This window comes from Natator depressus, chromosome 5 (assembly GCF_965152275.1).
Source record: "Natator depressus isolate rNatDep1 chromosome 5, rNatDep2.hap1, whole genome shotgun sequence".
In the NCBI taxonomy this organism is placed as follows: domain Eukaryota; kingdom Metazoa; phylum Chordata; order Testudines; family Cheloniidae; genus Natator; species Natator depressus.
The window spans coordinates 23,710,747-23,734,527 of NC_134238.1; the positions used below are offsets into that span (position 1 = coordinate 23,710,747).

Genomic DNA, 23,781 nt, shown 5'->3' on the forward strand with positions numbered 1-23,781 from the left:
GCTTTTGGGGGTGAAATTCATCCTTGTGCCAAGAACTTATTGCACCAAGTCCCACTAAAACTTCTAGCCCTCAACAGGGGGAGGGGGAAAAGTGGAGTTTTAACATACAGCTGAGTGGTAAAACTTCAGCTGTTAACAATTATTGCCTTAGTACAGTCAAGACAGAGAGATCAAAGCTTCTCAAAGAAGCCAGAGACAGATCAGATGAGTCCAAGAAATAAGAGATGGGAAAGTAGAGAGCCATATAAATAAAAAAGGTCCCTTTCTTTTAAATAAAATAAATAAATAAATGCTAGGGAAATTGCCATTAAAGGAGTTATTCATAGAGCAGAATTCTATGGAGAAAATAAAACCTTGAATTATTCAGATCCCATCTGCGCAACCTATAGTAATTACTCTTTTTAATTAAGTCCATTCAAGACCTTTAATGTTATTACTTTTTTTTTTCTATAATGGGAGGAGGAAAGCAATCCTTCACAGCTATAAAAATGTCACAATAAGCAGTCTCTGGGAGGCCTAGCCTGTTAATTTTTTGTATTTAAATATAATGACAAGTAATTATAAGCAATTATAATAATAAATGCCTGGTCCTTGGAGGAGGTCCAAAAGGAAGTGGAAAATAGTAGGAATCCTTCAGGATAAATAGTATGAAAATGACTATTGTAAACAAACATATTTAAAGCATATTTGAAAGCCAATTTTAAAGCATAAAATGGATAAAAATCATCTCTGGTGTAACTCCATTGATGTGAATGAGCCAAATTCGTCAGCTCGTGTAAATCAGTGTAAGCACCATTGGCTTCAGTGGAACTATGCTGATTGACATCCACTGAGGATGTAACTGAATGGGGTAGTCCAGAGATTATTTTATTACTTTAACTTTATAAAATTATGGACCAAAAAGCACAGTCCTTAAAACTCTAGGTACCTTGGACTTAGGTTTGGGAGCTAAATAATAAAACCAGCTGCTTACCTTGCCGCACTAGCTGAAAGACCGCTACAAAATTCTGCACCCTCAAACTAGCCTCCCTTTCCAAAAGCCTTTGTACATAGATACACTTTGCAATGTTCCCTGCATGTCAGTGGGCTTGGACTGTTTCAGACCCTGGATTCTGCAAATTGTTATGCACCGGAACATTTATGGGACTACTTACATGTATCAAATTAAGCTTGTTTGCAGGATTGGGGGCAGTGGCACCTTTAATTATTGAAAAGAGAAGTTTACATATGTCTGATCTTCACTCAGCCTGACAAGTACAAAATAGACTAGACTGGTTATGCACAAGTTACTACAAACTACACGGCTATGCTGATGAAAAAGAAGCACTACAAAAAAAAAGTTACATGTTCTGAAAGGTTTTGAATTGCATTACTGCATGTGAAGAGTAAATGAAGAGTAGTGTCTTCTGGACAGGGTAGAATAATAATCAGGAAATAATTTATCTGATGAATTTTGCCATATTTTTTTAATTAAATGTGATGATTTTTTAACAAAATTTTCCCCAGGTATAGAAATGGGCTGATTAATGTATTCACAAATAATTCATTCACTACTTTCAAATAAATTATTCATTTTTTTAATTATTCTTCCAACTCTAGCATATTCCTTTCGCTAGCTCTAAAAATGCTTCTCCAAGGTCAAGAAGAGATGAAAGAAGAAGACAGAAGTACCTGAGGCTACAGGAAGTCTGTCGGGGTGATACCTGTACAGAGGACAAACATAAAGTCTGTGTAACCAGCCATCCTTACATGCAGAAATGGCAGCGCTGCCAAGAGATGCTTTCGCTCATATTCAGTTGGCGCAACTCCCATATGCCTTATTCGACTGACTAGCATTATGAATACACTCTGAAACAATGCCCTGCATACAGGACTAAAGGATTTGCACTGCCAGAAAGGAAACCTTGACTTTTCACAAGATCAGACTTGTGCTGGCCATATTCAGACCTAGGCATTTCCACCTTCCTTATATAATGTTCTTCTTCAGTTTCCACTATAGAAGGTAGCCTTCTTCTTTTCCTGTCCTACGATACTTTGAAACACTGTTAAACATCTACTGGCTTTTACCCCAGAAATGGCTTCATTTGTTGGCGCCTAGTCGGTGAAGTACTTTGGGATTCTTCTGACTAAAAGATGCAAATTAAGTTTTTAATAATGAAGAATATTACCTGGATGTAGCCCCATTCCACTGACCATGGGAGAGGGTGAAGAGATGTAAAAGAAATAAAAGGAAACACTTCTTTACAGGGCATGTCCTCAGACTGTGGAATTCTCTACTCTAGAAGGTCAAAGGGTCAAACACGGTAACTGAGTTTTAAAGGGTGCTGGATAATTTTGTAGGAAATAACGTTTGGCCAATGCTAAGGCAAGATAATAAAACGTCATTCTTGACAATGTCAGAATAGTACCACGGATGTCAGGAAAGAATTTTCCCCAATATACAGCAGTGAATAATTGACCAAGTACATTACAGAGAGATTTTGATTATGTTAGAACCCGCAGCGCTGGAACCCAGGAGCATGGGGGTTCTGACACCTCTGCATCACCACAGGAGGGTTTGGCTAGGCTCCCGCAGGAGGACCCTGTGAGGTTGGGCTTGGCAGGAAGTACCACCCTGCAGGACCTGAGTGGCAGCCCCTCATAGCCCACTGCTTGGCTGGTACCAGTACTTAAACCAGGAAGCCGTGAAGAGGAGCTGTCTGAGCAACAACACAGACTATCTGCCCATCTCTGCTCCAGACTCTTTTTGCGACAGACCGTAGACGCCAGCTTCCAACCCTGGTTTGTCCTCAACTTCACTATTTGATTACTGTCTGTAACCTGGTGCCCAACCCCAATCTCCTGGTAATCTGACACTGCCTGTCTCCTGACTCTTGACTCTCAGTTTGTCCTCTGGTCTATCTTGGACTCTGACCTACCAGTAACCTGACCCCACCTGCCTCCTGATTGTGCCTTCTGACCTATCTTGGACTCTGACCTCCTAGTACCTGACTTAGCCCAACTCCTGCTCTGACCACTAGGTCTGATTGTCCATGTCTCAGTCTTGACAATCAGCTAGATGGAGAGCAAATTGGATGCATCATTTGCGTAATCTGTTAGTGGAAATCCGATGTTCCTAAATGATGGGAAACATATACCAATGCATCTTATTATAGAGTATTTGCATTATACTAGTGCCCAGACACACCAATACAGATTGGAACCACATTATATTAGGCACTGAACATAGATGAAGACACAGCCATTCTCCCTCAAGAATTTGTATGCTAAGGCCCCTATTCTTCAACTCAGAGTGTACAGGCAGACTATTGCACCTACAGAGAGCCCCACTGAATCTATGTGGGTGCTGCAGTCTGCCTGCATGCTATCACTTTCAGGGTCAGGGCCTAAGAAGACAGGCAGTACACCAAGGGTGGCCAGAGACACAATATATACTATTTTATACACATATGCCCACTTGTAAACTTTTAAAATAAGATTCTAAAAGCACTGACAGTTATCCTTATATGCCTCTTGACCCTTTATTAATTGGCTTATTTTTTATTTTTTACAGAAATCAGTGCAGAAGTGGGTCTTAAGTAAGCTTCAGTGAGGAAAAGACATTCCATGGCTAAGGGGCAGAGTGTAAGAAGGTACAGAAATGTGTGTAGAAAAGTAAATCAGATCACATCAGTTTACAGGCAATGGGGATAATACCTGACTTGTTTAAGTTGCTCTTGTGCTCTTCAGATGTTTGATTTAGAATGGATTGTGGTCAGAAAAATAACTGAACATTTTCAGACCTGGTTCCTAACTCCCCCCCCCACACACACACACACACTTTCAACGTATCTTTTGCCTAGTTTGTTGACAAAAATATTTTACTACCTTAAGAACAACAGAGACAATGAACCCTTGCAGCAGAAAATGCTGTATTTTATTCTGCCTCATGTGCAATATCAATTCACAAACAAAATGGCCAGCTTAGTTATTTTCCAGAATCTTTTATTGTTCCTGATGACATATGAAACAGAAAGAACAGAGCTGGGTTTCCAATATCGGGGGGAGACTGCAGTGCTAGCAGTGAGGGACGGAGATGTGGTTTGATTTGTGTCTTGTAGGGAGAAAATTTGACATAAAAAGGGGAGGTTGCTCAAGCGTGACACCAGATGCTACTTCCTCTTAAACTTTTCCCCAACCTCCCAGGGACTACAACAATGAAATATGGACATGAGAGTTTTATTCAGTTCAAGGGCTCTGGTCAAAGGTAAACTTCTTGTCAACTCTTGGTGTCTGTAAGAAGATTTGTCTGTGGCTGCTGTTTTTCTCTACACCCTTATTTTGTTATGCATTATTTTCCCCTGAAACCCCAGAGCCCTCTAGTGGCGAATGTTAAAATATTCATAAGGATTTTCTATCAAAGGGTCTGCACTTTTTGACGTCAACAGCAAATGTCCGATGGACTTCAGTGGGAGAATAGGACCCAAAGCCAGGACCACCTACCCTGTCCAATTTCCCTTAGCAATCCTCTACTGCATTCTTTCCACCTTACAAGGACCTAGTATCTAATGTTCATCTTTACTGTTTTCATATAACTCATTTCAAATTAAGAGATAAGGATCACCACTACAGTCAACCTTTATTTTTAAGGAGACAAAGATTTGTAGTCATTTAATATTAATCTGTGGTTTTAACATATTTTCCTTTCATTATAGAAAAATAATTCTGAGACGTTTTCGAGTTGTATTGCTTGCTCACAAAAAAAAGGAAGAGGGGAGGAAAGATCAAATAATTTTAGATTCATTCTGTAGCTAAGCAAAATGTAATACCACATCCCTCCAAGGAATCCAAGCATTATGGGAACATTGGATAATGATAGGTTGGTTTGTTAATAATCCAAAACATTTGCAAAGCTTTTCATTAAATTGCATTGTCTAAACCCATGAGAATTTAAGGACTCTGGTAGATTGAAATGTCTAAGGTGGGTGTAAAATATGCAAACAAAATAACACTGGAAATAAATATTGTACCTCATTATGAACAGAATTAGTTACACAAGAGAACAAATAATAGAGATGTACATCAGTTTTTGGCACAGACAAGTTGAATGATAAACAAGCTCTGTGCTTGTTTAAACTAAATGCAAATGTGCAACTGTACTACAGATTTTAAAAAAAGTTTTGATGCACACAGGAGGGGCTTCTTACCAGTTTAATTAAACCAAGATACATTTCACTATACATTTAAAATCTGTGTCGAGAAAGGAAGTGTGGGACGGTTTCCACTTCCCATTACATTTTCTACTTTAGGATAAATAGAAAAGATCGGTGCGCTTTAACGTGTGGGGGATAGAAGTGGAGGGCTTTTTAAAGTGGGGAGGGGCTGCACTTCACACGATCTTCCTCTTCTGAATCTCAGATACTATTTAAATGCAGCTAATCCCAACATATGACATTCCAGCGCTGGGGAAAAGACAGTCCGGGCGGAAATTCTCCAGGAAGGGGAGCTGAGAGCGCGCTGCGAGGGAGAACCGCGTGCTGCGGGGGAGTGTGAGCTGCTCACGCCTCCGGGTGCCCCGCAGAACTCGGCAGCGGAGGACGCGAGCTGGCTGGGAGGCAGGCTGGGAGAGCGGGCACTGGCCACCGCCAGGGTTGGCCCCTGTAAGGACCTCGGATAGCTCCGGCCGCTGCGCACGCACCTCAGCCAGCTCAAGCGGGGGCACAAGGGGAATATAACCCGGGCGAGCCGACGGGAGGAGGCAGTGAGGGCTGGGAGCCGCGGGGAGGAGAGAGGCTCCTAGAGAGGCAGCAGCAGCGGAGCATAGGTGGGCGCCTCCAGGACGGGGACCTTCACTGCACCAGCGAGAGGCGGCTCCTTGTCCCAGCCCAGCCCCGCCGTGCTGGAGTCTCCCTGCCGGCCGGGGCAGCGCCGCCCGCTCCCGGCGGGTCTGGGCTTGTTCTGCTCAGCCTGATGTGCCCCACGGCGGGCACGGGAAGGGGCGCCCCGCCTGCCAGCGCCGCCTCCGCTGGGCACCTGGAGCGGCAGCCGCCGCGCTGGGCTTCGTCGCTGCCTGAGCTGCCGCGTCGCGGGCTGGACTAGGTGTTGAGCATGTGCTTTGCGGGCGAGGGGGACCCCATGCCCGCCACCGGAGCGTAGCTCCTGATCGCAGCCCCTGGGTGGGAGGAGAGAGACCGGCTCCCTCCAGTCTCCCCTTGCCATGGGATGGCCGCCCCCTGCGAGCCCAGTTACTGCCCGCTCGCCGTCAGCCTGAAGGAAGCCGGGGAGGGAGCGTCCCTGGCCGGGCAGTTCGGCAACGGGACCAACGAGTCCCTGCAGGAGCTCTTCAGGAGGGGCTGGCAGACCGAGGGGCTGCAGGGGGACAGCTCCGCCGTCCTGCGCATCCTCATCTCCAGCGTCTACTCGGTGGTGTGCGCCCTGGGGCTGGTGGGCAACCTGCTGGTGCTCTACCTGATGAAGAGCAAGCAGGGCTGGAAGAAATCCTCCATCGACCTCTTCGTCACCAGCCTGGCGCTCACCGACTTCCAGTTCGTGCTGACGCTGCCCTTCTGGGCGGTGGAGAACGCCCTCGACTTCACCTGGCTCTTCGGCAAGGCCATGTGCAAGATCGTCTCCTACGTGACGGCCATGAACATGTACGCCAGCGTCTTCTTCCTCACCGCCATGAGCGTGGCCCGCTACCACTCCGTGGCCTCGGCGCTGAGCCGCCGGCGGGGCGGCCCGGGGTGCCGCTCGGCCAAGTGGCTGTGCCTCCTCATCTGGGGCGCGGCCATGCTGGCCTCCCTGCCCCACGCCGTCTTCTCCACCACCGCCACCGTCTTCGGCGAGGAGCTCTGCCTGGTCAGGTTCCCCGAGGGCCGGGGCAACAGCGCCCAGTTCTGGCTGGGCCTCTACCAGGCCCAGAAAGTGCTGCTGGGCTTCCTGGTGCCGCTGGCGGTCATCAGCCTCTGCTACCTGCTGCTGCTGCGCTTCCTGGGCGAGCGCCACGTGGGCCGGGCCTGCGGCGGGCCCAGGCGGCGGGCCCAGGTGACCCGCTCGGTGACGGTGGTGGTGCTCTCCTTCTTCCTCTGCTGGCTGCCCAACCAGGCGCTCACCGCCTGGGGCATCCTGGTCAAGCTCAACGTGGTGCCCTTCAGCCCGCAGTACTTCCTCTCGCAGGCCTACCTCTTCCCCGTCAGCGTGTGCCTGGCGCACTGCAACAGCTGCCTCAACCCGCTGCTCTACTGCCTGCTGCGCCGCGAGTTCCGCGCCGCCCTGCGCCGCCTGCTGCGGCGCCTGGCCTCGCCCTCGCTCACCGCCACGCGCCCCTTCACCGCCACCACCAAGCCCGAGCCCGAAGAGCAGGCGCTGCGCGCCCTGGTGCCCGCCAGCCCGCTGCCCCCCGCCGCCCCCCAGCCCGAGCTCCTCTACTACCCGCCCGGCGTCGTGGTGTGCAACGCCCGCTGGGACCCGCTGCCCAGCAGCTCCGCCGAGCAGCGCTGCTGAGCCGCAGGGGCGCCTGGGAGCGACGGAGGGGGAGGCTGGGGGCAATGCCCACGGGGGGGGATGGGCTCCAGGGAGTGTCCCAGCCCTGGGAGCGGTGGAGCGGGTATCTGAGGGGGATGGGCTCTGGGGACCGTCCCAGCGGTGGAGGGGGTGTCTGGGGGGGGATGGGCTCTGGGGACCGTCCCACTGGTGGAGGAGTGGCTGTGTGTTCTGGCCTTAGGAGAAGTGGGGGGAAGGGAGGGTCCATGGGGGATGAAATTGCAGCTTTCCCCTCAGCTTTGCCAAGAGGCCCAGCCTTGGGGGTGTCCATGGAGACTGAGGCTCCATGTGGCCAGGCTACTGTGCATGGAGGGGCCGGGTGGGCTAAATGGGGGACGAGGACGCCTGGGAAGTGGAGGGCACTTGCGGACTTCGTATGAGGAGGTTGCGGGAGCGCTGGGTGGTGAGACTGCAGCTGGAGCGGTGCCGTGTCCAGGCACCGTTGGAGTGTCCCTTGCCTCCTCATTGCAATCTCCCAGGTGCAGAGGAGGTGGCTGAGGTGTGTGGGAAGCAAGCCAGGACTTTCCACCTGCCACCACAGAGCCCAAGTTGGGGGGACCTGGCTTTGTTTGCCCTCTCCCAGCACTGAACTGAGGCACCAAGCACAACTCACTGTAAATGCAATTGTAGCTCTGGCTCTAGCACAGTTCCAGAGAGAAGTCTGTTTGTGGGGCGTTCACTGCAGCACTTCATCCTCTCTTAGCTTGTTGCCAAAGCAAAATGATTCTCATTGATAAACAAGAACAGGAGTAACTGATGTTTGGGAACTGGGGGCTGCTGAATAGGGGAAGCGGCTTTTTCTATTTTATTACCTGTAACTAGAAACTTTGCTCTAGAGGTGAAATGTTATGTCCAACCATCAGCCACTGTTGTAGATCCATTGTGGTTAATGGGGTACTGTATCTGTAACTGACCATTGCTTAGAAGGAATGAAACCACTGCACTGCCAATTTTAAAGGGGCTGAATATTCAGAGCCCAAGACCAGAAGGCACCATTGTGACCATCTGGTCTGACCTCCTGTAGAGCACAGAACTTCCCCAAAATCATTCCTAGAACACATCTGTTAGAGAAACATCCAATCTTGATTTAAAGATTGTCACTGATGATGAATCAGCCATGAACCCTGATAAATTGTTCCAATGGTTAATTAACCGCACTGATAAAAATGTACACCATATTTCCAGTCTGAATTTGTCTAGCTTCAAAATTTCCAGCCCTCAGATTGTGTTACAACTTTCTCTGCTAGATTCAAGAGCCCATTATCCAATCATTGTTCCCCAGGTAGGTACTTAGAGGATGCAGTCAACCAAGCCACCCCTTTATCTTCTCTTTGCTAAGCTAAGTAGACTGAACTGCTTGAGTCTATTACTGTAAGGCAGTGGTTCTCAACCTTTCCAAACTACTGTACCCCTTTCAGGAGTCTGATTTGTCATGCGTATCCCAAGTTTCACTTCACTTAAAAACTACTTGCTTACAAAATCAGACATAAGTGTCACAGCACACTATTACTGAATAATTGTTTACTTTCTCATTTTTACCATACAATTAGAAAATACGTCAATTGGAATATAAATATTGTACTTACATTTCAGTGTATAGTATAAAGAAAAGGAGTACTTGTGGCACCTTAGAGACTAACCAATTTATCTGAGCATAAGCTTTCGTGAGCTACAGCTCACTTCATCGGATACATTCCTTTTCTTTTTGTGAATACAGACTAACAGCTGCTACTCTGAAACCAGTGTATAGTACATAGAGCAGTATAAACAAGTCATTGTATGAAATTTTAGCTTGTACTGACTTCACTAGTGCTTTTTATGTAGTCTATTATAAAACTAGCAAATATCTAGATGAATTGATGTACCCCCTGGAAGACCTCTGCGTACTCACATACCCCTGGTTGAGAACCACAGCTATAAGGCATGTTTTCTAATCCTTTAATCATTCTTGTGCCGCTTTTCTGAATCCTCTCCCATTTATCAATCTGTTTCTTGAATTGTGGGTACCAGAACCGTATACAATATTCCAGCTGTGGTCACAACAGTGCCAAATACAAAGGTAAAAGAGCCTCTCTACTCCTGCTCAAGCTTTCCCTGTTTATTCATCCCAGGATTGCATTAACTTTTTTGTCCACAGCGTCACATTGGGAAGTCGTGGTCAGCTGATTATCCAACCTGACCCCAAAATCTTTTTCAGAGTCACTGCTTGCCAGGATAGAGTCCCCAATCCTGTAAGTATGGCCTACATTCTTTGTTCCTAGATGTATACATTTACACTTAACCATATTAAACCACATTGCTTGCACCCAATTTACCAAGCAATCCTGATCACTCTGTATCAGTGACCTGTCCTCTTCATTACCGACCACTCCCCCAAATTTTCTGTCATCTGCAAACTTTATCGGTGACAATTTTATGTTTTCTTCCTGGTAATTGATACAAATGTTAACTAGCAAAGGGCTAAGAAAAGATATCAACTTAGTTTGACAAGATCTATTTTCATAAACCCCTGTTGATTTGCATTAATTACTTTACCCTCCTTTAATTTGGTGTTAATCAAGTCCCCTACCAGCTGCCCCATTATCTTGCCCAGGATCAATATCAAGCTGACAGGCTTATAATTATCTCGGTTATCCCATTTGCCTTTTTAAAAATGGGCACATCACCTTTCCTGTAGTCTTCTAGAATTTCCCCAGGGCTCCAAGTCTTCTTGAAAATCAACATTAACGGTGCAGCAAGCACCTCAGGCAGCACTTTTAAAACTTTCAGATGCAAGTTATCTGGACCTGCTGATTTCAAAATGTTTGCTTCTAGTATTTTCTGTTTAATATCCTCCAGAGACACTAGTGGATTGGGAAGAGGGTTATCATAAAATGAGACGTCTGTTTTTTCCCCAGATACAGACAAATATGAATATAGAGGTACTTGGCAGTGTTTCCATGTGTCCATTTTTGTTCATATCTGCTGCTGTGGATTTTAGATTTCCAAAGATGCTTCCCTCCATTGGGCTCTGTATATAAGATGTGCCACAAGAGGTCATTACATGCCTCTGGTCACAATTCATACATGCTAACTCATGTAAGAATGATGGGTGGGGATGACAGGGACAAGACCAGTTCCAGGAGTTTCAGCTTGTGGAGTTTCCTACTCATCCGTTCATCTGGGGGGACAGGTTTGTCCCTCTGCTGGATGGAGGGGTCCACTCCTTTAGCATGACCATGAGATCCACATTGATCTCAGGAGATTCACAGAAGATAGGATGCAGATGTTGTTGCCTCCATTCTATGCTTGGCCCCACACCAGCTCCTGTAGGATCTGTGCTTCCAGGTGCTCCCCTACACAGCAGCCTTTGGAACCTAGAGGAAAAGGAGTTCCATGGGGCTAAGGGGGTAAAAGGGGAAAGACTAAAGCACAAGGTCAGGCGGTATTACTTTGCATTTCTTTCTGCTGTGGGTTTGGAGGAGAGAATCTGGAGGAGCCCCCTTCTGCCCCTGGTCTGACCTCTACAACTCATGAAGCTGGAAGTGCAAGGGGAGCGCACAGAGGAGTACTGTGGGGGTGGGAAGGAGCAAATGAGAGTGGTAAAATTTCCATCTCTCTATGGATTCTTCTGGTCTAGAGGTTTTGCTCCTGTTGTAACTCAAGCTGTTATTAGTTATTAACTTGCGCTAATTAACACAATTGTAAATTGGATGCCACAGACACTGCACAGCAGTTTAGTCCAGGACCCAAGTGTTTGTGGTTCACCTTTGGGCTTAGCCTACAGCAAACATTCCCTCTGTGAAATTCACTCCTGTGACACTGAAGTGGGTGGAAAGGGGGAGGGGAGCGAGGGTATTACATAAAATGGCAATGGGGGGGGCAATTTTCCTCCATTATGGACACAGATTAGAGCATGAGGCCTTCAGTTTTTGTCCAGAAAACCTTGCATTGACTTCAATGGGAATTTTACTCTGTCCTTAGAGAGGTATAGAGTCCTTCAGGATTTGGCCCCATGCTCTCTTCCAACCCTAATCTACGATTCTATGCTGTACATGCCTATGAAGTCCAGGATAGAATTAAGACTTGCTCCTGTGCACAGGCTGTGACTGGGTCAGGCATTTGAACCAAAGCACCATTATTCTGTCTCAAGACAGCTGAGACCTCTTGTATCCTTATAATCCTGAGCAGGGCGATAGAGACATAGGGCAGTGTTCAGAAAGCAACAAAAATTATTTGGAGGAAAGATTCAAAGTCCCTGGAGATGACTGAGTGGGGACCTCAGCTATGGTAAGTGAATAAAACAGCAAGTATGGGGTAGAAGCTGCTCAGAACAATCTGGTTTTTGTTCAGAGGGTGAGCTAGATTACACTGTTGCCCAAGGAAAGTGCCAAGAGTACAATCACTAGGACTGTAGGCAGGGCAAAACTTTAGAACGTGTAGGGAATCGTCCTGCATATGTAGTGAAAGGGACTGGATTCAGGAGGGTCTTTCCATCTGTAACTTCCACGACACAGGGGAAAAAACATCTTCAGCACAGCATCTATGGGCTGTTTCTTAGGTTGTTTGAGCAACATTCTTCAAATAATTGCATGAATGCAGAGCTGACTGGTTTCCTCCAAATGCCCATGTTTGGATTTATAACAAAAATCCTCTTGTGAATCAAAGTAAAATGTTCATATAGCTCTATGTGCAGCAGCAGTCAAAAAGCTAACAGAATGTTAGGAACCATTAGGAAAGGGATAGATAGTAAGACAAGAAATATCATAGTCCCTCTATACAAGTCTATGGTACATCCACACCTGGAATATTGTGTGCCGTTCTGGTCACTCCATCTCAAAAAAGGTATGTTAAAATTGGAGAAGGTACAGAGGACAACAAAAATGATTAGGGATCTGGAACAACTTCTGTATGAGAAAAGGTTAAAAAGACTGGGACTTTTCAGCTTGGAAAAGAGATGACTAGGAGGAGATATGAAAGAGATCAATAAAATCTTGACCGGTGTGAATAAAGAGGTGTTATTTACTCCTTCACATAATACAAGAACCAGGGGTCATGCAATGAAATTAACAGGCAGCAGATTTAAAACAAGCAAAAGGAAATACTTCTTCACACAGCAGACAGGCAACCTGTGGAACTCATTGGCAGGTAATGTGAAGCCCAAAACGATAACAGGATTCAGAAAAGCATTAAGTACATTGCTGGAGGATAGGTCTATCAATGACTGTTAGCCAAGATGGTCAGGAATGCAACCTCAAGCTCTGAGTGTCCCTAGCCTCTGTTTGCCAGAAGCTGGGAGTGGAGGACAGGGATGGATCACTTAATAATTGCCTGCTCTGTTTATTCTCTCTGAAGCATTGGCCACTATCAGAAGACAGGATACTGAGCTAGATGGACCACTGGTCTGACCCAGTATGGCCGTTCTTATGCCTAGGTGTATAACTCCCATTGATTTTAATGCTAGGCTAGGTGCTTTTGGAAATCTCACTAGGCACATATCTGTATCTTTAAACACTTAAATAGTCTGGCTGCACATAACTAGCCAAAAGTTTAGAGCAGCCAGGACCTCAGATTTTATTTCCTACCTTCCCTTTGAAGTATTTCTCTGGTAGTGACATTACTTAACTTTCTCCTAGTATGCGTTGTATGCACTGTTGTCGTAGCAATGTCAGTCCCAGGATATTAAAGACACAAGTATGTGTTGGCACTCTCTCCATCAGGAAAAAAATCTAGTTGTTCCCTTGTCCCCACTCCTTACATCATTATTGTCTCCTTTAGGCCTTGATCCTCCAAGTAATTCCCTGTGCAGACACTCCTACAGCCACTGGGGCTCCACTGAATTCAAATGGGTGCAGAGTTGATCCACAAGGAACCATTTGCTGGATTGGGACCTTAGATTTAAAGCTTTTACTAAGAGATATTTCCCTCCATCTTAAAGAGAGATTTTGTTACTGATCCAGATCAAGGGGATTATTGACAATCTGGTTATAATGAAAACTCCACTGTCAGAGCTCTCTACCTCACACAAGGTGTCAGAGGTGGCTGGTAAAACAAGTTCTACAAGAAAAGACTGGATGGTGGATTAAATAGTTCCCTTGACTCGGCACCGGTAAAAATGCATTAAATATCTTGTTGCTTTTCTCTAACCACTGTCCAATGTCTCAACTGCAAGAAGATATGTTCCTTAGAACATTCAAAGCAAGAAAATACATGGATTCTTAAATTCATAAACATGTACATATGTGCACACATTTCTCAGACTGGATATGGAAGCAGCCTCATAGCTGGATTCACACATAAGGTCCCACAGATCTGACAAGGCTAAGAGGGAGTCGGGGATTATATTTCTCCTTCTGCATCATCAAGAAAATTGTTTAGTAAGTGCCAATCAGTGACACCAGTGCAAACTCAGTGATGGAGATGTGGGTTGTACAGCTGTCAGTGAGTTCCTAATCTGAAGGCAATAGGGATTCCACAACTCAAAGTAAGGCCCTAATTTTCCCTGTTGCCCCTATATGGCAGGTGATTACGTATAAGAAAAGAACCTAGTTAGACTCTTGGATCCTAGGTTTCAGAGCTGTCATTATGAAAAACAAGTCTTGGAATTTGAGCACAGGTGATATGGAATCATAAAGGGAAAGGTCTAACCCATTTTACAGATATGTAGTGTGGTTCTACTATGAAAGGTGTAAGTGCTTTCTCCTGGGGACTGTAGCAGATCACTGACTCACCGGTGCGGCACCTCCTGCTAGGCATCCGGGAATTAGCTCTCTCAGCCTTGGAGCACCCTCTACAGGCCGATGTCTCGCCCTCTGTTGCCTCCCCTCTGCAGTCCCTTTATCTCCATCATGTATAGGCCCCACATCCCTCCCAGACCACAGTGCCCCTTACCTTGGGGTGCTGCCCCTCAGCTAGGGAACCCCACTCCCCTGAGCCCACCTCACTTTAGCGACCCACTGCCAGTCTTCATCTAGCCCAGATGCAGGGGCAAACTGCAGTCTGCAATGGCCACTCATCATTGGCTAGAGGGTTGGACTTTCCCTTCAGCCCCAGTGCCTCCTTAGGCCTTCCTGTCAGGCCTCAACCTGGGAGGTCACCAGGCCTGAGCTCCCCAGCTCAGCCTTCCCCAGCACTGCTCTGTTGAAGGTACCCTGTGCTCCCAGGCTGCCCAGTCCTTCCCACCCCAAGGCTGGAGTAAGACTGCTTTCCTCCTAACTCACAGCCCTCTTTATATGAGCCCTGCTGGGCCCAGACTGGCTGCTACCTGCCTTCCCCGATTGGCTCCTCGGGGCAGCCCTTTCCCAGAGCTGGTTTTAACCCCTTTCTCCCAGGAGCAGGGTGCTCGCCCCACTACAGAGACAATTATGTCTTTTCTAAACATATTGTTGCCAACTCTTGCGATTTTATGGCAAGTCTCCCATTATTCGGTGTTTCTCTTAAAACTCCAGCTCCTAGAGTTAAGAGAATCTCAGACACATGCACACACAAAATTAGCCCTGATGGTTGTGGAGAATATTATGAAAATATAACTCAAGAGCACCCTAAAGGCTGAGAAAGCAGAAAATGAAAAGAACCCACAATATATTTTAAAAAAAAAATTCACATGATTTCTAAGAAAATCTCATGATTTTTTGAGACCTGATTCAAGATTTTTGAATGATTGAGGTTGGCAATACCCTGAATGTTTTTCTGAAATTCAAAACTTAGGCCCTGACTCTGCAGTGAGGTCCCTGTGCTCATGTACAACCCCACTGAAGTCAATGCAGATCCCTGCACCCACATGAAATGCATTGACTTCAGTGAGGCTTTGAACAGGTTTAGGGGATTCCCTGCATGCGGCTTGCTGCCTTACTTCTTTACCAGTAACATTCAGTTGCTAGAAGTACGTTTAGCTTATTGTGTACTCGATGCTAACTTCAGCCAGCTACTTCTTTTGCTGGAGTAACAATTGCAGACTCAGGACCAATGTGATACGTAGCTGCTACCTGGGCAAAATATCAGGAAAATATCTTAAGCTAGCTAGGGGATAGAAGGTGAAAGAGAGGACAGAGGCACTAAATAGGGAAAGACAGCTTGCCAACTGGGAAGGTTAGTTTATTACTTTCCAGTGGAAAGGCACTATTTTAAAATCTCTGGTGTCTGATAACTCAAAAATTCCTCTTTGTGACTGGGTTTTTAAGTCTCAGACATATGAACAAGAGATTTTTCTGAGCATATTTGCAGCTTTATACCATGAGATGCTAGCCAAAGAACTCTAAAACCAGAAAGGGGCACATGGTTTTCTTGACTCAGATGATGTATATTTATAGTGAACCTTCAGAATTGGACAAAAGGGAGTGGGACATTTATCAAGCTAGAAGCTGATAAGGGAAGCTATTCACAACATTCTTAAGAAGTATTGTTTCATTGGACACTGGAGACCAACCAAGCATTCAGGCTTTGGGGTGGGAGGAATTCGCCTGATTTTTAAGAGAGCTACAGCCCAGCCTCCCATTATAGAGGCACAGTCTTGTGCTCACAAAAAGGTAATTTTTAGACAAGATCTCCTGTCTTGAATGTGACAAACCAGATCTATCTGTGTCAGTTCTGTCAGGCTAACAAAAGTGGAAAGCAGTAAGCATTTATTTTTCCCACTACAGGCAGCACTGATTACTCTGAAGACACACAGGGAGCAGACCTGTGCCTTTCTTCATAGATGTTAACTTGTTTTAATGCCCCTACAAGGGCGTAGAACCAATATAGTTACTACACAAGGGAGATGTTAATATATGGGGGAGGATTTAATTCTCCTAAAGAAAAAATTAGGGAGATCCATATAAAAATAACTAAAAATTTATGTACTATACTGGTTACATTGTAGTGAGCCGCAGAGTTAAGAAAAGTTCAATAGTTTAGGCTGGGAGGACTGTTTCAAAATTTTTCCTCCATGGGTACACATAGAAGCACCAGTTAGGTACTGAGAAATGAAAATTTCCAGAACCTTAGGGCGGGGGGAAGTGTGTGGTATTTGATAGCTTTAAACTGAGAAAGGCCACTCAAAGTAGTTTTACAGCAAATGCCATCATCCTTTTCCTCCACTGAGCTAGCCACCTACAATAGTTAGGGAACACCAAGCATACCCTCACTAGGTCTCCTCTTGACAACCACTGTTCCCCCAACATCTTTTGACAAGACTGAAGGGATCAATGCTGGGGAGATAGTGTGATTTTTCTGCAAGCATTGCGAAAGTCAAGACTTTCTGTTTGCTTCCTGAGCTGCACATCTAATCAAGGAGAAAGCATTTCACACAAGCTGCTTGAGTTGCTTGTTTTCAAGGGAACCAAATGGGATTATGAAAAATAGGATGTAAATTGGGATGATGAGCATGACATTACTAATTCTGTAAAGCACTTCTAAGCAAGCAAATAAATATCCTTATTGCATTTTTTGATTTAAGTCCCATGCTAGTCTGTGAAACAGGAAATAAAATAGTATTTCCTGAGGGAAAGAAAAAGGAGATGAAGGGTCAGCCTAGAAAATTAACAAGGCTAACCCTTGTTTTGTGCACTGATTCATTTAGGCCATCGCTATTCCCATTGAGGCTGGGGTAGTTGCTCATCACAGAATGCACTGTATTCTAGTGGATCAAGCTGGGCACTAGGACTCAGGAGACCTGGGTTCTATTCCTAGCTCTGCCACTGGTCTGCAGGGGGACCTTGGGTAACTCCCTTCCCCTTTCTATGCCTCAGTTTCTCTATCTGAAAAATGGGGATAATGATACTGACCTTGGTAAAGTGCTTTGAGGTCTAAGGATAAAAAGTGCTATATGAAGAACTGGTCTGACATCGACAATGAAATTCAGTAAAGTATTTAATTTGGGAAGAAAAAAATCAGGTGTACAAATGCAACATGGGGAATAACTGGTTTAGATGATAATACTACTGAAGAGGATTGGAGGTTATAGTGGATCACAAATTGAATATGAGTCAATATTTTACTGTTGCAAAAAAGGCAAATACCATTCCAGGATGTAGTAACAAGAGTGTAGTATCTAAGACCTGGAAGGTAATTGTTCCACTCTGGTTGGCCCTGGTGAGACCTCAGCTGTAGCAGTGTGTCCAGTTTTGGATGCCATACTTCAGGAAAGATGTGAACAAATTGGAGAGTCCAGAGGAGAGCAACAAAAATGATAAAAGGCTTAGATAACATGGCTGCGAAGACAAATTTGAAAAGGACTGGACATGTTTAGCCCATGCTGAGAAAAGAAGACTGAGGGATGGGGGAAGGACCTGATAACAGTCTTCAAACACTGTATGTTCAGAGCTGCTATAAAGAGGATGCTGATCAATTGTTTTCCATGTCCACTGAAGGTTGGACAAGAAGTAATGGGCTTAATCTGCAGCACAGGATATTTAGGTTAGATGTGAGGAAAAACTTTCTAAGAATAGTTAAGTACTGAAACAGGTTGCCAACAGAGATCATGGAATTCCCATCATTGGAGGTTTATAGTAACAGGTTAGACCAGTGCTTTTCAGCTTATTTACCATTGTGGGCCGCATATGCATCCACACAATATATTATTCCTGGGGGGAATTCTGTGCAAAAATATAAAAATTCTGCAGCAAAAAAACAACAATTCTGCCCAGAATATTTTAAAATTCTGCATTTTTTGTCAAAATACAATTATGCCAGCTTCAATTATTTTGGTAATTTATTTCAAAATACCTGTCAGCAAATATGTCTGTAACAGTACAGACCTTGGGAGATAGGCCAATCCTCACTTACAGACAGCCCCCCAACCTGAAGCAAATACTCACCCGCAACTACACACCACACAACAAGAACACTAACCCAGGAACCTATCCTTGCAGCAAACCCTGTCGCAAACTCTGTCCACATGTCTATTCAAGGGACACCATCATAGGACCTAACCACATCAGCCACACCATCAGGGACTCATTCACCTGCACATCTACCAATGTGATATATGCCATCATGTGCCAGCAATGCCCCTCTGCCATGTACATTGGCCAACCCGGACAGTATCTATGCAAAAGAATAAATGGACACAAATCCGACATCAGGAATCATAACATTCAAAAACCAGTAGGAGAACACTTCAACCTCTCTGGCCACTCAGTAAAAGATTTAAGGCTGTCAATTTTGCAACAGAAAAGCTTCAAAAACAGACTCCAACGAGAAACTGCTGAGCTTGAATTAATATGCAAAGTAGATACCATTAACTTGGGTTTGAATAGAGACTGGGAGTGGCTGGGTCATTATACATATTGAATCTATTTCCCTAAAGTTAAGTATCCTCACACCTTCTTGTCAACCATCTAAATGGGCCATCTTGATTATCACTACAAACGTTTTTTTTCTCCTGCTGATAAAAGCTCATCTTAACTAATTAGCCTCTCTCAGTTTGTATGGCAACTTCCAACTTATCTGTATGTATATATATATATCTTCTTACTATATGTTCCATTCTATGCATCCGATGAAGTGAACTGTAGCCCATGAAAGCTTATGCTCTAATAAATTTGTTAGTCTCTCAGGTGCCACAAGTACTCCTGTTCTTTTTGCAATACAGGAATGTATTTCTTGCACCCCTCAGAAGCAGTGCAAAGGCTTGGGGGAGTTGGAGTAACAGAGGAGCTGAGGGAGAGGAAAGGAGCCTGGAAGTGAACCTAGAGGGTGTGTGGGAGCAGTATAGAACAGACATTTTTGAGGGGGGGGATTGTTAGGGAATTGTTGAGCCTCCCCCATGCAGACACTTGCTGATCCCGAACCTCTCCCATTCAGTTGGACACATCTGTCCCTCTTCCCCATGTGTCCCTACAGCTCCCTCCCCCATGCCCGATGTGGCCCTGCAGCACCCCTCCCATTCAGCCCCTGGCTCAATTCTGTCAGTCCACTAGCTCCTGAGCCCAAGCTCTAGTCTATCCCCCCAACTAGCCACTCTGAACCCCAGTCTGTGACCCCCAGCAGCCTCATGTGCCCCACTCTGTCTGTTCTAACCTGGCTCAATGGGCAGGGTGCTCTGATGAATGCAGGCAGCTGCTAGCTGTTCTGGTGCCACAAAGGCCTCTGGTGGGTGAAGGTAGAATTGCAGCATTTCTCGCGTAGAATGTATTTTCTGTGGAAAAAAAATTCTGCACTGGTCATGAATTCTGCACATGCACAGTGGCACAGAATTCCCTCAGGTGTAAATACATATTCTACCTGTATGGCCCTGAGGATGTCACATGGGCCGCAGCTGTATGATGATTGGGCGACAAGTAGCCCACAGATCATGGGTTGAGAACAACTGGGGTAGACAAACACCTGGATAGGGTGCCTGCCTACACACGCCTACACACACACACATGCCTACACACACACACAAACACACTCTCACTCTATTTGGTTATACTCCACATCAGATCTGTATATATTGGATCCTATTTATATCAAGGGTAAAACTGGATGACCAGTACCAAGCTCAATGTCTTCCTGACTTCATAGCCCATGTTATTCAGTTAAAAGCACCCATCAGTCTGCTATTAACTGCAATAACTGATCCTATTTATAATTTGGTCCATGCATTGAAATGAAATTAAAAGGACAGAATTGGTGGAACCCTTGAAATGAATGGTTCTACAGTGAACATGTTTAATATCTGTGACATTTTCAAAGCACTGAAGCAAACCTTTGTTTCCTGCTTAGGACCTGTAATATTTAAGATTGGTTTTGGTGCCATTTAAAAGGTTTTTTTTCCATAAGATGCACACACCTGGAATATTTCCATTTTTCTAATCAGAATATTTGTATTTTTGGGAGGATGCCTTTTTCTGTAGGAGATGCTTCAGCAGGAATATTATTCTGGAGTCTTAAAGAAGCAGGGGATGTGTTTTAGTTTCTGTCCAATCCCTGACTATGGGAGCTCAAATGCAACACAGTATTGGTAAATGGGCTTCCGCAAGATCAGGTCGGAGGGGAGAGCACGCTGCAGAGCTGACAAGCCACCCTTTGAGCCCCCGAGCCTGATTCCACTGGTATTTAGTGCTCTCTCTTCATAATCAAACAGCAGAGGTAATAAGGGAGAGAGATTAACAGACAGCAATGCAATGGGGGAGTCTGTCCTGAGCTGTGCTGTCAGGAGGGATGAGAACAATATTGGGGGGGGAGGTACACCATGCAGATGCCCAAGGATGGAGACTGGAATTCGCCAGCATGAGTCTTCACTGAAATCTCAAATGTCAGCAACGAAACACGTTTGATAATTGACCTCCAAGGGCTTACTGTTGGGTGCTTCCCTGTGGCTAGGTCAGGGGATTAGCTCAACTCAGGTCAGATGCCCTCCTTCCAACAATTGTTCACACTGCATCCCCACCCCTTGCTCTCCAGACTCGCAGCTCTCCCTCTTCATGTCTCAGCCCTCTGGCCAGCTCCCTGTATAGTCTTCCCTTTCCGGGGTATCAAAGTCCCACTGAGTCAGCTGCCCACATGCCATTCTAGACAGTCTTCTGCTCCAAGGCCAGGTCCTACACTACTTTCTCTGTGGCTGGCAGGGAACCCAGGCTCATCCCCTACTCCAGGTTCCAGTTCAGGGACCCTCTGTCAAGTAACTCCAGGCTGCTTGCTCCCAAACCCTCTTGCTATTTCCTTAGATTCATTCCTTCTTCCTTTCTCTATCTTCTAGCCCCCTCCTCTGGGTCTGCCAGCCCAAACTCCCTCCTCCCAGGGAGTAACTAGATTACTCCTTTCTTTGGCTTCTTGCCAGACACTATAGCTCCAGACACACCTCCCTTTTCCCAGGGAGAGACTGCATGCTACTTTCCTTGCAGCCCTCTTCTGCCCAGCTGGGATCCATCATCAGTTAGCTTTTCAGGCCTTGACTGTCTCCGAGGTGCAGCCCAACAAGCTGCTCGGCCTTGTGTGAGGTGGACACCCCGTCACAATGACAGGGAGAGTGAAAGAGAGATTTATAACATTATGGGAAACGCTTGGCAGAGTCGAAAAACATAAAAGAATGCATCAAGGTGGCATGTCAATACAAAAGCACCCGAGCACTCACATCAAAACCTGAGCAACACGCACAGGGTTGTCACCTCATGCTGTTTGCTGGTACTTCGCTGTGTGATGAAGTCAATAACACATTTGACTAAATGGTGTTGGTCAGAACAGTACCGTACTTTTTAGAAAAAATATCTGGCAACGATCCCTTGCTGTGGGATTGTATAATAATATTGCATTAACAGAGGGATTCATGTGGCTTAGCACTTAACATGGGACATGGATAGGAACAGCACCAGAACAGAAGATGCACGCCACAAATAAAGACACTTCACTTTAAAAACAAATGCCTAACTTTGGAAGCAAGCAGCTCAATGCTCCTTTTGGATACATTTTAGCCAGGAATACATCTTAATAACAGGTCTGGTCCAGTATTTCTTAAGTACCCCAAACGCCCATTGACTGCAGTTAGTAAGGAATACAGAATCAGGTCTCTACAGCTCATTCAGATATCTTAAATCTTAACCCTTTATGGTCCAATTTGAAACTGACTTGAATCTGGATGGAATGATTCAGGAGAGGTTCCCTGTAACAAATTCTGGTGTTTTAATGAAAATAAAGATGCAAGATCCGTACTCAAATACAAGTAGACTGGTTTGCCTACAGGATTCAATATATTGGTTTGAGGTGTGGATATGGAACAATTTACGGTAATGCTTTCTGGAACTGAATTAAGTTACAATCATATTCTGTCGAATGCTGTGAAAGAAGCAAAACAAGACTTTGATCAAGTTAGACTCTTATGTGCAAAAGAGTAGGGCAAACAGGTCTGAATTTATTCAGTTAAGGTAAGTACCATACCACTCAGCTTGAACATTTGAGGTGGCTCACAAATTTTAGGCCAAGGTTTTTTAAAATCTTGTTTAGACATTTAAACAAGTGGCTAGATTTTCAAAGGTGCTCAACTCCCAGCAGTTTCCCACTGACTCCCTATTTAGGTGCCTCAATATGGATTTAGGTGCCCATCTCTAGGCACCCCTATTTGATAATCTTGTTCTGTGTTTTTGCTTCACATTTATATAAGCACAACATTCCACATAAAGCTGTCCAGTAGTGGGATATACCTTAAAGCAGGACTTTCAACCTTTTCCACACCAGGATCCACTTTTCCATACAACTTCTGCTCCTCATCTAGCCGGAGCCCCTGTCCAATTTGGCAATATTGGAAGGACACAGTGGTTGTGACCAGTGCTTAATCTGTAATGAAGGTCCTGAGGCTCAAGCAATTAGATGCCGGAGCTTAAGCAACTTTTTTAATTTTAATAACTGATGTGGCAAGCCTAGAGGTGCTGGGGCTATGAACTGCCAAGCCTAGAGGTGCCGGGGCTCAGCCCTGGCACAAATTAAGCACTGGGTGTGACTCCTTGACACCTCCTTGGGACCATGATCCCAGGTTAAGAACCCCCATCTTAATAAGAACCCCCATCCTTGGAGTTTGGGATCAGTAACCCCAGTTTTCATCCTTACTGGATACATTCTTTTAGCCACACATTTCAGCTCTTCTCTTCTCCGGCTTGGCTAACGATGAGCATTACCACTAATGATGAGGAGCATTACACTGCCATGTATGAAAGTGGCTTATATGTTAACACAAAATTGGGGCAGAGGAAGGAAAGCCATGGAGAGATCTTACAGCTTGAGAAGCGAGGCCACCAATGTTACCACATATTTCCACTCCGGGGAGAAATAATGCCCTGGAATTTTAACCACTCCAGCCAATGAAAGAAGAGGGTGCTATAAAATATCAGTGTAGAAATTGCACCCAATGGATACAGATCAAGAATGACAATGTTCCCATGGGAATTTCTTCCTTCATCTATCCACTGTTCTATTCGACAAACCGAACAAAAAAAGCAACAAAGCAACAGCCTGTTAATGCCACAGCAGATGCACAAATCACAACCACTATTACACTGCCCGCAGCACTGACCAAGAACCCTAGGCCCCCTCCAACAATGATCTGTGCCAGCTGCACCATGCAAGTGAGAGCCGCACAGTCAATTCCCTTCCCTCTTCCAATGGCCTCAGCTTCTCCTCCATGCTGTTCCTTTTGGCTCTGCAAATAAGCATAAAATGAAACCCAATCAAATGAGATAACTGATTAATATACAATAATACCTAGCTCTTGTATAGCATTTTTCATCAGTAGATCTCAAGTGCTTTACAAAGGCAGTCACTATCATTCTCCCCATTTTACAGGTGGGGAAACAGAGGCACAGAACAGAGAAATGATTTGCCTAAGGT

General features: G+C 45.3%; 2 protein-coding genes across 2 annotated transcripts in view; one reads left to right on the forward strand and one right to left on the reverse strand.

Moving 5' to 3' along the window:
- The first annotated feature begins 5,438 nt into the window (after window positions 1–5,438).
- Window positions 5,439–7,482, forward strand: RXFP3 (relaxin family peptide receptor 3). Its single transcript, XM_074953911.1, has one exon. It carries the CDS (start codon window positions 6,202–6,204, stop codon window positions 7,480–7,482), a length of 1,281 nt encoding a protein of 426 aa, XP_074810012.1. The 5' UTR covers window positions 5,439–6,201.
- Window positions 7,483–22,082: 14,600 nt separating this feature from the next.
- Window positions 22,083–23,781, reverse strand: part of SLC45A2 (solute carrier family 45 member 2) — a 32,372-nt gene continuing 30,673 nt past the window's right edge. Inside the window, exon 7 of the mRNA XM_074953912.1 lies at window positions 22,083–23,593. Coding sequence (XP_074810013.1) covers window positions 23,366–23,593 — 228 coding nt within the window. The 3' untranslated portion in view covers window positions 22,083–23,365. The remainder of the gene's footprint in view (window positions 23,594–23,781) is intronic.